This window comes from Bacillus rossius (assembly GCF_032445375.1).
Source record: "Bacillus rossius redtenbacheri isolate Brsri chromosome 4 unlocalized genomic scaffold, Brsri_v3 Brsri_v3_scf4_1, whole genome shotgun sequence".
NCBI classification, from domain to species: Eukaryota; Metazoa; Arthropoda; class Insecta; order Phasmatodea; family Bacillidae; genus Bacillus; species Bacillus rossius.
Genome location: NW_026962010.1, coordinates 27,876,194 through 27,892,045, shown reverse-complemented (window position 1 = coordinate 27,892,045; position 15,852 = coordinate 27,876,194). Strand labels below are relative to the sequence as shown.

Genomic DNA, 15,852 nt, shown 5'->3' with positions numbered 1-15,852 from the left:
TTGGTGAGACCAGTCCGCTTAGTGGAGCTCGCAGCGGCTAGGAAAATAAAGGCGCTAATAACAGTTTTGTTCTTAACATCGTCAATAGATAGAGTTGCCTTGAATTTTAAACGCACCATCGTTTGATGCGTTTGTCATGTCTTTAATTTTCGTTTGCTTGTGCCGTATGCGTTCCTATACCATTTATCCGATTGCGATGAAATTTTGGTGATTTGTTATGCGCATGCCCATGAAGGTTAGTGAGACGGTATAACTATTTTTCAATAGCTGGAGCACGAATCGTGTCAAAAATGTGTTTATTTCATTTTATATAGCGGCACTTCGTCTGTTTTTGTTGTATAAGTGCGCACGCATGGCACAATTTATTTAAATATAAAAGAGAGACAGAGATAGAGTGATATATATATATATATATAGAGTGAGATAGAGACGGAGAGATAAGTTGAGATAGAGCGAGGTATAGAGAATGAAATGGGTTAGATAAAGAGATGTACCTATAGATGTATAGAGCTATATAGAGACTTATATATAGAAGATATAGAGATAGTGGGAAGTATATACGTAGATATAAAGATATAAATAGAGATAGAGGGATACATATATGTATATAGATGTAGATAGAGATAAATATATATATAGAAAGAGATGGATAGATGATTTGTATATGTGGAACTACTTCAAACATATTACAAAACAGAACTGAATGAGGCATTGCAATGCACGCCGAGCATTAGCTAGATAATGGAATCTTTTCAGTATTAGTAATCTCTTATTTTTCAGCTTTTTTCTATATTGGTTTATAAAGTCTAAATTACATACAGACCAGGTAAATAACTATAAACTGGCAGAACAACATCTGTCGGGATCTGAAAGTGATATAAATTAATTTTCACACTTGACATTCAAATTAAGAAGACAATTACTAACTACATCTGATTTCGAAAAAGGTCCCCTTCACCCTGTGTTCAGCCCAGGCAACGCCGGGTATTGCAGCTAGTCGGACATAACCCTCTGGGTCATCATGGAGCAGTTAAAAATAGTACAATAGCAAAGAAAACTCACGATCTAATTAGTGTTGTGAGAAGAGACCGTAGTAGCTTCAATACTGACACATTAGAAACATTCAGTTTTGAATTCGATCAAAATTTCTAATAGTGTAAGTCAATGTAGCAAAATTTCTCGATTTCAATGAAATTCGAGTTCTTAACAAATGGTCATTTGGATTACATGAAATTATGTTCTAGATGAAAGACAAATTCTTGTCTCAAACATTAAATATTTTAAAATCAATTTAATTTTTTTAATTTGAACCATTATATACATTCAGTGATATGGAAATACTTCTATTATTAATAATGTTCGCAGGCTTTTACGGCCATTGTCTGAAGTAGCTTGGCTTCTGGGTTATAGCAGCGTCCTTGGCGAATAATTCACAGACGTTTCGGTCGACATTGCAGTCGTCATCATCAGGGAGCAGTTACCTACTGCTACTTCACTTCTATTATTAGTTTTCACGGAATTGCGTGACTTCTTAAAATATAAAATACTTGCAAAAGTATCTTGATTTTAATAAGTTTGATAGTAATAAAGCGACCTAGAAGACATAATGACTTAGATTATTAGACGAAATCAAATGCTAGGCAGTCTCAACAGTAAAATGACCTTAAATATAAGTGTACTTTAAATATTTGACAATTCATAACTCAAAATAAGCAAAGATTACAGTGCGGATAGACTCAAACATGAAATATATATATATATATATATATAAAAGCTATATGTATATATATAAAAGCTATATATATATATATAGCTTTTAATTTCAATTTGGTTCATTTTGTACCAGGGAAAAAAATCATTACAAATATAATAATTTCAAATTTTAAGTGCAAAATTTTCTAAGAGTTTCTGATGAAATTATAACGTATTCGAGTTCAATTTCAATACAAACCATTTTTTTTCTTAGTTCTAGAAACCATTTTCCTTATCGTTACAACAGAAGTTGCCTGTCGCCAAATATTATAATTGGAACAGTATGGGAAACTGGAGAGAAATATGCGAGACAAGTGATGTCAGTGAACCTGGTGGCATAAGTGTACCGTGTACCTACGTATTGGTACAATATGTATTTTAAGCGCGAGAGACTAGTTGCAGGAATGACATCTAGCGGCGTAGAGAGAAAAATAGCAAGAGAGGAATGCAATAAAGAGTCTCGCGCTTCGCCATTGCTAACTGGTCAGAGTGTCCCATATTGTCCTGTTACGATACTTGCGGTCGCCTCGGGAGCTCTCAGTGAAGCCAACCTGAAGTTGCCGTCGTGCCGCAGGACGTCGCCGGCGGACGTGCTGGCCGGGCTCAGAGCCTTGTTGATGACGTGCAGGCAGCCGTTCAGGCCGTCCACGTCGGGCTTGTCTATGAGCGCGTCCTCCACTCCCGTGGCACGACGGTAGACCTGCATCCTCAGAGGGTTCTGCTCGTCCAGCGACATCACCACCTGCAGCGCGAGTCACCTTCTTTACCAGCACGTCATCGCCGACTAGCATCACCACCTGCAGCGCCAGTCACCTCCTTCACCAGCATGCCATCGCCGACTGACATCACCACCTGCAGCGCCATTCACCTACTTCACCAGCACGTCATCGCCGACTAACATCACCACTTGCAGCGCCAGTCACCTCCTTCACCAGCACGTCATCGCCGACTAGCATCACCACCTCCAGTGCCAGTAACCGTCTTCACCAGCACATAATAGCCTACTAGCATTTCAGTGTACCACTATCACATCCCACTAATTATATATGCAAAAGTTTGTGAGTGAGTGTGTGTGTGTTGGTTACTCAATGACGCCCAAATCGCTGAACAGATTTGTATGTGATTTGGCACACAGCTGGCTCATAGCCTGGATTAACACAAAGGTTACACATTACTATGAAATTTCATCCCTAGGGGAGTGAAAAAGGGGTAAATTCATTTCTACAACAGAAAATCATAGGCCATACACATACAAAGAGTGAATGCGTGTATTTTCTTTATTTCCGCCGCACGGTTATTTGGTAAGGTCTAGCAAATTCTATATTTCTCTATGGTATGATCCGTCAGCTTAGTGGAGTTTTCAGTGGCTGGCGAACTAACGGCGCTAATATAAATTATCTCTTTCTCTGAAAATTGACTTTGCATGTGTTTTGCATTAACCTATTTTTGCTACTTATCGATTTAGTTCTAGGTTATAGATACATTTTATTAGTGACATGAATTTATTTTTATCATGACTCGCAAATTCAAGTCGAATTTTTCTCAAAGCTCACAAAAAACTCGAGCTATGAAGATAACCAGACAACAAGAAAAGTCGCTTCATGCATAACAGCGGGGAATGGAGCAGGTGGTGCGAAAAATTCGTAAAAAACAAATATGTTCTGAGAATACTAGGTATGAGTGGCAAAGTGTTGATTACGGGCCGTAAAAATAATTAAAAGTTATAACTGATACTGTTTTAGTTAAATTTAACTGTTAAACCGCGGTGAAACCACGGGGCGCAGCTAGTATTTTACAAACATGCCACGGGGCGCACAAGTCGGGACAAACAAGTCTTACACCACTAACTCTGAGGATATGAATACGAGGCGTGTTCAGGGCGAGAATGGACAGCCCTGAAAGAGAGGATACTGCAAATCTCTAGGAGTCAGCAAGCTGCTATGGTCGTCAGTCTTCAGTAAACAATCGGGCGTCACCGGAAGAGGAAGTCCCGGGAACAGGATGAAATATTGATTGTATTCTTGCCACTTGCCAGAGAGCTACTTTCAATTGTAATTTTTAATGGAACTAAAGCAGAGATTTTGTTTTCTAAACGTACTCGTTATAAAGCTGGTATTGTACAGTATGGTCGCAGCAGGCAACAAACAGTGCCCCGTAGTTCATTTCCAAGCCCCCAGAGTGCTGCACTAGTCCCCTCCATAAGCTCAATGCTTTAGCAGTCGCCTCGTGCGAGTCGACCTTTTATTGTTTTGGACACTGCTCAGTAGGTCACGCTGACATCGGTCAGTACCACCAACTTAGAGATATTGAAGTCAGTATTTATCGACCACCCCCTCGGAAATATTCGGAACCTTTCGGTCCGGAAGCCGAAGTCTCCCCTCTTTCATTTTATTGACTTTCCTTTTTTAATTACGAGTCGCTGCCGCCCCGAAAATACTTCGCGCCGCGAGAACAGACTGACAACATCGCATCGTCGGTGAGCCGCACAGCAATACTTCAATCCGGTCGTCGCGCAAATATGTAGTCAACTATTCAAGGGATGTTCTCCATACAACTCATTTTTAATCATTAATTAGTCAGTCTGCGTGCTTGCTAGAGGTAGTCAAACATTGCTAAATATAATTATGATTTTAAATTCTGGAAACATCCGCGACAACCACGCGTGTTCGCGAGGTACGCACCCTGGCGTGAAACCCTGCTGACGCGAGAAGCCACCTCCCTGTCTAACAGGGTCCAAGAGCCGGATGTGGACTTGACCACACCACCCTCGACTCATTCCTCCGGGAAGCTGCGCGACTAAGGTACCCCGGTACCATGTCACACATCACCTTCGGCCAGCTAACGTCAAATCTCCAGTCCTCCAGATTTTTGTAAAGTCTTCAGCGTGCTCAGCAGAGAGACTGGAACATCCAAAAATATTTATTGCGGAACTTTGATAACTCTAATTACTGGAGATTGCTTATGTTAACTGATTGTTTTTGATTCCGTTCTAAGTATGCCAAATATAAACTAAATGATAATATTCTAATTCGGGCCGGCCCATATGTTAAATGTAGCATTTTTTAAAGGTTTTTCTTAATATAATTTAAAAAGTTTAATATATTTGTCAACCAACTCATTGAATGTTATAAATTTAATATACTTTGTCAATATGTTTACATAATTAAAGTTACCTTTTTAACCTGTTTGTGAAATCCAGGTTTTCTTTATTGATGTTAAAGTAATTATTGGTTAAATTAATAAAGAGGCACTTATATTCAGAATAAATCACACCTTTTTTGTTTAGCTTTTGAAGATAAAAGATTCACCAGTCTCACAAAGTCATTTTAAGGGGACATTTAAGTTACAAAAGTCATCATGAGAGAAAATGTGTAACAAAGTTCGGTGATGCTAAGCCTTTATACTTGTATTTGACACCCTTGTAGTCATAATGAGTACTGAAAATGTCCTCGACGTAGGAATAGTAATAGTAACATATTCATTTAGTCGAACAGCTGCCTTGTACAGACACCTTGCTTGTAGTGAGAATGATTAATATGCTCGTCAAACAGAAAAGGAAAATTATTTGCTAAAAATTAATTGTTTGTTCTCACTTGGATTTTAGCACATAAAACTCGAATTTATAATGCAGGTATCAAACCGAGTACGTACTAAGAGTCTGTGATTTAATTTGGTAAACAATATTTTTGTAAAACATTTTCCGAATTTTTAGTTAAATTTTTATTAAGTACGGTAATTAAATTTTGCCCTCAACAGTTTCGAACCGTAGACTACAAACTATACGATATCAGTTTTTTATTATATTAATTTTTTATTAAGTTTTAAAACATTTGTGTTCAGTTAATATATTTTAATATTTTAGTTCAAAACGAGATCGAGGTGACAATTTGTCTTGACATGACAAATACTAGCTGACCTAGCAGGCGGAGTCTTCGGCTGCTTTTTGGGACTTTTCAAACCACTGATAAATTTGAGGATCAAAACATAAAGCTTTCCCTCAAAATTGTTATTTTCCCTTCGAAGTAGGGAAATTTTAAGAATTTTGATGAATTTTGGGATTAATTTGGAAGGTAAAAATCAGCAGAATAATCGCTTGTTCTTTCAATTCGCTATCATAGTTAAATCTCAATTATCGGAATACTCTTAGCACATAAAAACACATGTTTTACATAAATCTTTAATTATGTAATATTATACTGTAGCAGCAATACATATAAGTTGTGTTATTTGAACTTCAAGAAAATTAAACGAATACCGAACAAATATTACGCTTAGTATATATATATAAAGACAAGTTACTTCAAGGTTGACTGGGTAGTTAAACGCTACTCCGTAGCGAAGTCGGATGCACACTGACTTACGGTGCGAGGGGTTCTGGACTCAAGTCCCGGGCAAGGCATGGGTGTAAATTTGTAAGTGTTTACATTTGTCACTAATTTGTCTAAGTCAATGAAACTGCCACACGAAAATTGTCTAACTATAAGAAATAATCTATACTAATATTATAAAGCAGAAGAGTTTGTTTGTTTGTTTGAACGAGCTAATCTCAGAAACCCCTGGTCCGATTTGAAAAAATCTTTCAGTGTTGGATAGTACATTTATCTAGGAAGGCTATAGGCTATATTATATTATCAATAACATTAGGGATCCTTACTAAAAGTCCAATTTAGAATAAAATGCATTAGAGGGGGTTAGATACAACATGCAGTACACGTACGAAGTGTGTGTTGACAATGCCGCAGGCGCTAGAAGTTTATTTGCCACGCACTAGATGCCTTATCATTCTTAATTTTCCCATACAAGTAAAAAACACCCGTGTGATATTAACAACGAAGCAATCAGTACCCTCATAAGAGTTCAATTAGTATTTAAATACTTTTTATCACGTTAAATCGCAAACCTAAACTATTGTTTTTTTCCCTCTCTCTGTGTTTAATTTGTTTTTTTTCTTTTACTAGAATTATTTTTATTATTTTAAATTAATTTTAATTTTTCGGACCATCAATAATTTTCCTCTCCCGTTACAATTCTGACAAGGACTTGTACTATATATAATTCCAAAATTCCATCGTTTAGGGAGTTTAAAAGGGGTAAATTCTGTTTTATAATAACACATCATAGAAGGTAAGTCATAGGGTTTGTGTCATTTCTCTATGTCCGCCACACGGTCATATACGTCCTATCCTTCTCCTTGCCTAAACCCATCCGAGTGAATCTCGCGGCTGCTAGCGAACTAAAGGTGCTAATAACAGTTTAGTTTAAAACTTCGTCATAGATGGCATTTTCTTGAAATTGTAACGCGTTTTGTGCGTTCGTTACGTCTTGCCTAGGGGTTACCTGCCTTCACATAAAACGAGGCTGAAAATTGGTGTCCCGGTTTTGCTGATGCGTAGTTTTGATGCATCGAGATTGTGCAATCAATGGGACTTTAAAATAAAAATTTCCAGTTTTTAAAGTGTATGTCGTATAAATTTGAAACTCGGTAGTGACGTTCCTTATATTATGATGTGTTTAGCCCGGGCAACGCTGAGTACTTTGGCTAGTAAGTAAATAAACGTAAATAAATGTTTGACTGGCTTGTGATGAAAAATCACGGGCCAGACAAACATTTTTCTAAATGATATTAAAAAAACGGTCAAAGGCACTGTTTATCACTGTTGACCTTTGAGTCGTGGGTTCGAATCCACCCTACGCCCGAACTATTTTTAACTTATTAAAAAAATTTAGTAAGCTTAAGGACTGTAATAAATCAATTTTTACGATAGCAATAGCCATTACAAAAAATATGGCGCCCGGCGACTCACAGGTGACACTAGTATTCTCTGGTTTACAAAACAGCCATGTGGATGCAGAAGACTGTTACTAAAGATGGTCAACGAGGTCCCGGTCATAGGCATCGAGAAGCGAACATGGCCGAATCCTTGCGATTGGCAAGCCATCAAATCGTAGTCACATAATAAATAAATTGTGCCAAAAGGAACCAAACTTCATTCCTATAATTTTATAGTATCATTTAATACCTATCATTTTAGGTCTCTCTGAATTTTCCTGTACTATCTACCGTATCTACCGTACCGTAACTATTCATGACTATAAACGTCCTGAAAGTTTTAGCTTTTAAAAAATTACATGTTATAAACGAGACCTTGAACAACATTGTAAAGGAATTTTCAATGACTTTGAAATGCTATTCGTAAGAAGATACTTATCAAAAATCTTGAGTTGAAAATAACGGCCACATTAATTGGCTTACATAAACCCTACATTAATTTGCATAAGTAATCATATCCCAAAAATATTTCGAGCGATTTGCCGGAAAGCCTGCATTTAACATAAAACTAATACGTTTTTATATCGGAGTATATAATTCTGCAGTTTGAAGTGTTATCTTAAAGAACTGGTATCTAATGGAGCCACATATATGGGAATCTGTAAGATTTAAGAATTAAAACAATAAAAGTTAAATCTGCGTCACATTATTAGCTCCCCATAATGTATGTAAATAGTTGAGATGTTACCTGGTTGTCAGCAATCTCGTCCGTGTTGAGGCGGCCTTGGGTGGCATGGTACATGACGAACTTGCGAGCCAACTCTTTATTTGACCGCAGCTGCTCAAATCTCTCGGACGGCATCGCTGCAATCAGAACAGGTTTGTCGTTTCTTGGTAGTCCAGCTCTTGCAATTTTGAACTGCATTATTACTGTGAAGTTAAATACTTTGTGAATTATTGTCGGATATAAAATACATTTTCAGCACTGTCTATTTTGTGGAATGATTTTTGACGTGAAACGTCTTTCAGTTCGGTAAGTAGGGGGTCACTTGTTAAAACCGCATGCAACAAAAAAATGTCAACTCGGTGATGACTGTAGCTCCGTGACTACGTGCTAAGCGCTATTAATTTATGTATCGTTGAGTAGAGCAAAGTAGCCTTTACTTACGGCTTTTGACTCACGCAGCTAGATGGCGCCAGTGCCGCGTGACACACGTTGCAGTTTGGGATAAAAATTGACGATTACAAAGGTTTAAATTTGCTAATAACTCACCAGTACGTGTACCGATTAACACGAAAGTGGTTGCGTTAGTTTGAATTCGTAGGCCTTTCAGTATTTCAAAAATAAATAAAATTAAAAATAAGTGTCCATCAATATTTATAATGGATTAAACTTAAATTTTATTGAAAATTTCAGATTACTTCAGCTACGGTGCATCCAGAAACAGCGGTAAGCGCTAAGAAGAGAAGAGAGGAGGCTGAGAGACCCCGGACATGGCCAGCCACCTCGACTGAACGGTCCCGAAGACGAAGGGAGCTCGCCAGCTTGAGGAAAACGCAGGAGCCACACCTGTATCTTAATGCTGCTGGACCGAGCGGATTGTCGCGGCGTAGAACTGAGCCAGTCGAGTCACCTGCAGCCCCACCAGAGGTAGACGAGACTCCAGCCCATCAATGGCCACCCTGGGTAGCCATGTTAGGCCCAACTGTCTGAGCGCTTCACCGCAACTGGAGCAATATGGATGTGCCCCGGAGTACTCTAGGCGATGGGAGTTGAGCCATAAATTGTCATATTCTCCTGGCTCATCTTTAGGCTTAGCATAAATTAAATAAATATTTTAATTATTTTTTTTGTAGCCTGTTACAGCCAATCAAAATTTTATCCCAGTATTGTACTCTCCTACTTAATTTTGTCTCCGGCCGTTTCATCCACGGGCTCCCACACCACTCAAGTCCTGATTAAGCATCGTCTCATGTCTCCTTGCTCCTCTGCACGTACGCGAGTGAAATTTCGCACCCCTTCAGTGCTCTGTGCACGTCCTGCCACACACTACCTTAGCTTCCGTCAGCCCTCTTAGGCACACCCGTAGCTCAAGCTACAGTTGACCGAAGCAACTTTGGTCAGGTTCGCCGGCACAAGTTAAGGTCGGTCCGGAAACGCCTCGGGAGTCCTGTAGGCGGCCTTTCCCACTACGCAGCTCTACCCCTCCTTCTCTTTTCCCCTCTATCCATTCCAGATCCTTCCATCTGGATAAACTCCCTCCCGGGCTCTATAACAGACCCCAGGCCGGCGAACGGACAGCTTGCGCCATCTCCGAGTGGCATGGCGAACTAAATTAACTTCTCATAGGTGTCGGAGCGAGCACTCTGGTGGCCGCGACCGTACTTAAACTAAGTTCCTTTCCTCCCCGACATAGCTCGCACCAAGAGGGCTCCATATGGTACAAGCTTTCGCTAGTTACCCCCCGCGGGACTCTTGCGTACCAACACAAAGTCAGTTCCTGTTGTCCCCAACAGAGCGCTCTGCTTGCACCTCTGAGGCTGCTTTAAGTTAGGCAATTAGCCCTCTTCACATCTTTTTTTTGGAGGGCGGAGCGAGTACTCCGCCGGGCTTATTCTAGCCAATCAGAGGCCATTTCTCCCACTCCCTAGACTCCGGGCCTCTCGCTCGAACTTAACTTCATGTCACCTGGAAGAGCGAGGGATTCTTTCTTCGGCGGTCACCACGATAGCATCTCGTGCCGGGGCTGCATCGCCCGCGCCTTTTACGTATTCAGCCACCGCAACCTAGTTAAGAGATGTGATCTCTCAAGTTCGGAATTGTTCCCAAACGTAAATTTTTTTTATTTTTCTGGTTGGCTATTTGCCATTAGTTGAGCCAAATAGTAATTTCGCATAATGTTTCGCGACGGTTCACCGCGACTACCCTCGCCGCCTCCCTTCGGGTATTGACTTCACTTAACTTCACTTCACTTCACTTCAACCCCAGATCGGTAAGTGGAAAAGTCGACGTTCTGTTTGACAATTGTTGCCTCCCTGTTATCATTTTGCCCTAACTTAATTAGTTTACTATTCTTGACCACTGGATTCCCTTTTGGTTCCAGTGGTGTTCAAGACTTGGTTCAAGAAATGTTTCAAGACTCGGGTGAAGTTTCATTTCAAGACTTAGTCTACCAAATTTACGCCGATCCTTCGGAGATTGAAGCCCAGAACCTTATAATTATGCTCCGCTAGTGAACAGTCCGCTATGAAACATTTTGAATATGTACTCCAGCAACAATCAGAGCAATTAATGTTTTTTTTTAAACTATTAAATTTATTAATGTTAAAACTATTATTGTTATTTTCATAGTCTTATTTATGAAATGTATCATAAAATAGTAAATAATGACTTCAAATGGCCCAGGTCCCCTTTAAAATAATTAATTATTAATTCCAATAATGGTGATTTTGTAATTTCAAAGAACATCAAAATAATATAATGCAGATTTTAATTAACAATAAAAAGGGTCAACTTTAAGCAAACATATTTGTTTTTATTTAAACTACGATCCTCCTTCCTAGTTTCCTTTGTGATAACTAACTAACTAACTGATAATTTTAGTTGCTCCCTTGTGACCTCTGAGTATACAGTAGTTACTGTTTCGCCCACTTGATGCAACTTCCAGTATTTTCATAACCATAGATAAAGTTTCTTTAACTACACAAGGGGCACAGAGATTGGTAGCAGAGCATTGGTTTAGATGTATTTAGAATGGTTTGCTTATAAGTCTACCCTAGTGTTGAAGTACCACAAAAATTAATAATAATTTTAAATCCAGATTTTTTTAATCTTTTAATATTTTTTAATTGTAAACTGTGACTGGCGGATAGTATTTCCCTTGGTGATACTAGATTTAACTCCCATACATAAAAATAAAACATAAAAAGATAAGTTTCTACTTATCAAAAAATCGTCTCTCTTGCTTCAAATTTTGGCGGATTTTCTTCCTAATTAGTAGGCCTTATAAATATTTACGCTATCAACTCCCAACTAATGAGAGAGAGTTGACATTTTTAATTCAGTAGACGAACTATATTTTCATTTCCCGCTGGCCGCCTCTCTGACTTCGGCGCAGTCCAGCCACCCAGCCACCCTCCTTCTTTAACTAGCGCGTCCAGTTGGACCGCCCGTGACTGCCTTATCACACTGTAGCCCACTCCCCCGCCCCCTCACCACTTGTCAATCTGCGACCTCGCAAGGCCGACGCCCTTGTGACGTCAACCGACCTTGTCCCGGCAGAACAAGCCCCCCTTCCCCTCTTCCAGCGGTGTACGTCCGTCTACCGTGATAACACACGCCGCAGACCCACTATCTGGGACACGCGACTCGAGGCCTGCTAGGGTCTCACTACAATAGATACATCGGCGCAGATAATTACGATCGCCCATCGTTACAGGTACCCAATGGTTTCCGCCTACAGCAGTAAATTTTGTTAAGAAAATTCCCCCTTTGCTATATATGCTACTAATAAAATCAAAATCTTTTTAACCTTGGTATACCACCCAAACATATCCGCTAATCCCCTTACTCCTGGCAGAGTTCAGGGTAATCAACAAGAGCTTTCTGTTATAAAGTAGTGTAAGACTTAAAGTACTTTATTAATATAAGAGTGTCCTTAGGGTTAAGTTTAGGTTAAGCATATGTTATGAGTGGTGTTTCTACACCCTATTTTTTTATATTATATTATATTAAGTTGTACCGAAACTAATGTAAGATGATTACACCAGAGTATCTCTTGAAGGACGAGGCAGCGTATGAGCTAGTCCTCCGGGGGCTATCTTCATTAGGTGATGCCCAAATGCTAAGAAAACGACTTAGGGCCGCTTGTCATGATCAAATACAGCCATCAGTGACGAATTTGACACTGGACGCCCTAGACGAATTTAATACATCGGTTAGCAAGTTCCAAGACATTGCTAGTTATACAAATACCTTGGATGTGGAAACAAACAAAAATAACATACTGCGTGTGCTTACACGACTTTCACATGTCTCCACCAGACTCACAAATTTAGTGATTTTGTCCCTTGGAAAATTGAACGAAGTTTACCGCAAGGAAGTAGAGAAGTGTCGGCAACAAATTCCAAAGCTCACCTATAGGTTAAAAACCAAACTTCTCTTATTAGAACATAAATTTCCCGAGCCTGAAAATCCAATTTCCAGTCCCCAGCTGCAAACGCCTGGAAGTAATACAATCACAGAACCCAATCCAAGGACAACACCCCTCCACGACCCAAGAACAGGGCCACAGGTTTTGCAGCCTATCCCCTCTCTGGCTTCACTCTTACCAGCATCACCACCCGTGCACTCTCCACCCCCACCCACTACCAGTTTCCTTTTCCTCCCTTCCATTCATGAGCCATCCCTCTTTCAACACCATCATCTACCCCCCCCCCCCCCCGGTCTTACGCTGTTCCCTTCCGCAACTGTCATGGCGCCTGCATCCCACCCAGTTACCAAGGTAACCTACACTCACCCCATTCCAGGCTTTGCCTTTCATCCCTCCCAACAGATGCACCTTCCCCCCACCACCCACACCACTTACAACCCCTACCATCAGTTTCCTTCTGCCTTCTCTTCGATCCAAACTACCCCTGAACATCGTCCTTTCCCCTTGGCTCTCGGCACCCAAGTCTCACCCCTACCCCAGCTGTTCCCATTCCCCTTGGAAGCCACTGTCTCGCAACCAGTAATTGTACCACCCGTTCCTAGGGCAGTCCAGCAGCTGCCACAGATCAGTCCTTCCACAACCTACCTTCCCTTAGCCGCAGTAGTCTCCTTCCCCCAAAACAACCCCCATTCCTCACAGACACAGAATATCAATCCCACCCCTGTACAAACACAGGTAAAAACACCCGCAACCCCAGGACACGAATATCAGGTCTATGGTAAAATTGCCCACCCAGTGTAAAGGTTGTTAACAGGCTTCTGGGAAACCAACGGGTTAGAGCCGACAAAACTAATCGAATTTCTATGTCACCTGCTCAAATTGCACCAAAAGGGTAACATACCAGATAAACAACTGTTTGAAGTAATATTCCCATTGACTCAACCACCACTGAGTGAGCGAACTTCCATGGCTATAGAAAATAATTGGAGCTTTGACCAGTATCATGCTGATGTACTGATTTTTTTTATTCCAGCTCGTATGATCACGAACCTGAGACATTAGGCTGGCCGCACAAGTCCTTCGTTTAGGAGTTTCAGAATGTGAGCTTGTCACTAACATTATTGATGGAATTAATCCAGCGGAGCGTTCACGATCGGTATTCCAGACTCGACCACAGAATTTTGCCGAGCTAGATCGATGGTGTATTCAGTGAATAAATGTCGAGTATGCCGACTACCAAAGGAATCGGCAAGTAATTCACACGGAGCCGCAAGGGCCCAGGAACGAAAACATGAATACCAATTTCAAATCCAAACAGTCCTCTCACTACAACCAACAGGCTCGATACAACTACCCCCAAATGCAAACCCTATTCTGCAAATTCTGCAAACGACAGGGGCATGTAGTTGAGGAATGTCGCACGAAAAACAGAATCCAAAATTACCAGAATTCAAAAACATCAAAACATCTGTAACTCGGTGGCCAGATAACAAGTACTCTGCGCCACCTAAGCTATATGCCCAGGAGAATTGCCTTTCCAACATTACCTACACTTGAGTGACAGAGAAGCCCCTAATGGGTAACAAAGATTTTAACAAGAATAAAGGTAATTATTCAGGAACATTCAATCAGAAAAGAGGTAGAACAGGAAAAATTTTCCAAAAAGGAAAAAGGGTTTTAAATCAGCAACAAAATTATCAAAACATTACTCAACCAAGAAGCACAAAGAACTCTTTCCCTAACCTTACTCAGTGCAAAACTTGTATTTGTCCGAAGGTTCCAGGAAAACGTACTTGTCATAACATTTTTGGTAAAATCCCTACTGCAGCTCCTTATGCCAGCACCTTGATTGGCACACATAAAATACCTGGATTAATTGACACAGGTTCTGTTCGCAGCTTTATTTCAGGAACTCTTTTTCGAAAATTGCAGGAAAACCATTTAATTAAGAAAGTTGAATCAACAAATGTGAGATGTTTTACAGCCTCTGAGCAACCCTTACACATTGACACCGCTGTGGTAATCAAAGTCAAAATTGAGTTGTTTTCATGGACATTTCCATTCTTAGTGTGTAATGATTTAGCAACAGAACTTATTTTTGGCTCAGATTTTATTGCTAAAACAGGATTGGTGATTGACCTACATGCAAATAACATTAAATTTAAATTTAATAAAAATGTTGTCACCCCTTTGGTTAGGCCAGAATATGTACTACAAGTCCACACCAACAATGTAACAACAAGCGTTGAGCATGCAGATAATTTAGTTCTGGAACATCTCAGCCATGAAAAGCAATCAGCGATTAAAAATCTGTGTGACAAATTTTCAGATGTTCTAACAAAAAATTTGGGATGCACGCACTTAATGGAATACAATATAAAACTTTTGGACCCAACTCCTGTAAGATGCCACCCATATCAGTTGCTTGGTCCCAAAATGCAAATCATGTGCGACCACATTCAGGACCTCTTGGATAAGGGGGTGATCGAGCCCTCGACCTCCAGTTTCTCTTCGCCCACATTTCTGGTACCTAAAGGTAAAGATCACCGTTTGGTGGTCGACTACCGTAAGCTGAATCAGCAGATAAATTTAGAGGCCGTTCCTCTCCCAGACCTCAACACAGCCTGCCATTGGTTCAGCAAGGCAAAATATTTAAGTATTTTCGACCTTAATTCAGCCTATCACCAAATTTCACTGACCCAAAATTCCAAACCTATCACTGGTTTTTGTGTCCCCTGGAATCTCTACCAATATACAGTAGTTCCCTTTGGCCTGGCCACCAGAGCACAAGTGCTGACACGACTGCTTGACCATGTACTAGGGGATTTAAAATTTAAGTTCGTCTTCAACTATTTGGAAGATGTAGTGGTATATTCGGAATCATTTGAGGAGCATCTTAACCACCTGGCAGAAGTACTCCACAGGTTACGTGGAGCATGTTTGACAGTAAATACCAAAAAAGAAAGATTTGCAGTTCAGGAAATTTCTTTCTTAGAACATTTAATCTCAAACAAAGGAGTTACAATAGGTCCCAACCGTACACAGGCCATCATGGATTTTCAGCCTCCTAAGACCCCAAAGGCATTGCTCGTTTCATTGGCATGGCCAATTTATACTCCAAGTATATGCCAAATTTTGCCGAGCATGCAGCCCTATTAAATGCGCTGCGCAAAAAGA

At 40.2% G+C, this 15,852-nt stretch overlaps 1 protein-coding gene across 2 annotated transcripts in view; it reads right to left on the bottom strand.

Moving 5' to 3' along the window:
* Window positions 1–15,852, bottom strand: part of LOC134541496 (periostin-like) — a 378,277-nt gene that overhangs the window by 44,658 nt on the left and 317,767 nt on the right. For both annotated transcript variants that reach the window (XM_063384985.1, XM_063384986.1), the window contains exons 10-11: window positions 8,271–8,386; window positions 2,304–2,494 (exon numbers count right to left, since the gene is read on the bottom strand). In XM_063384985.1, coding sequence (XP_063241055.1) covers window positions 2,304–2,494; window positions 8,271–8,386 — 307 coding nt within the window. The remainder of the gene's footprint in view (window positions 1–2,303; window positions 2,495–8,270; window positions 8,387–15,852) is intronic.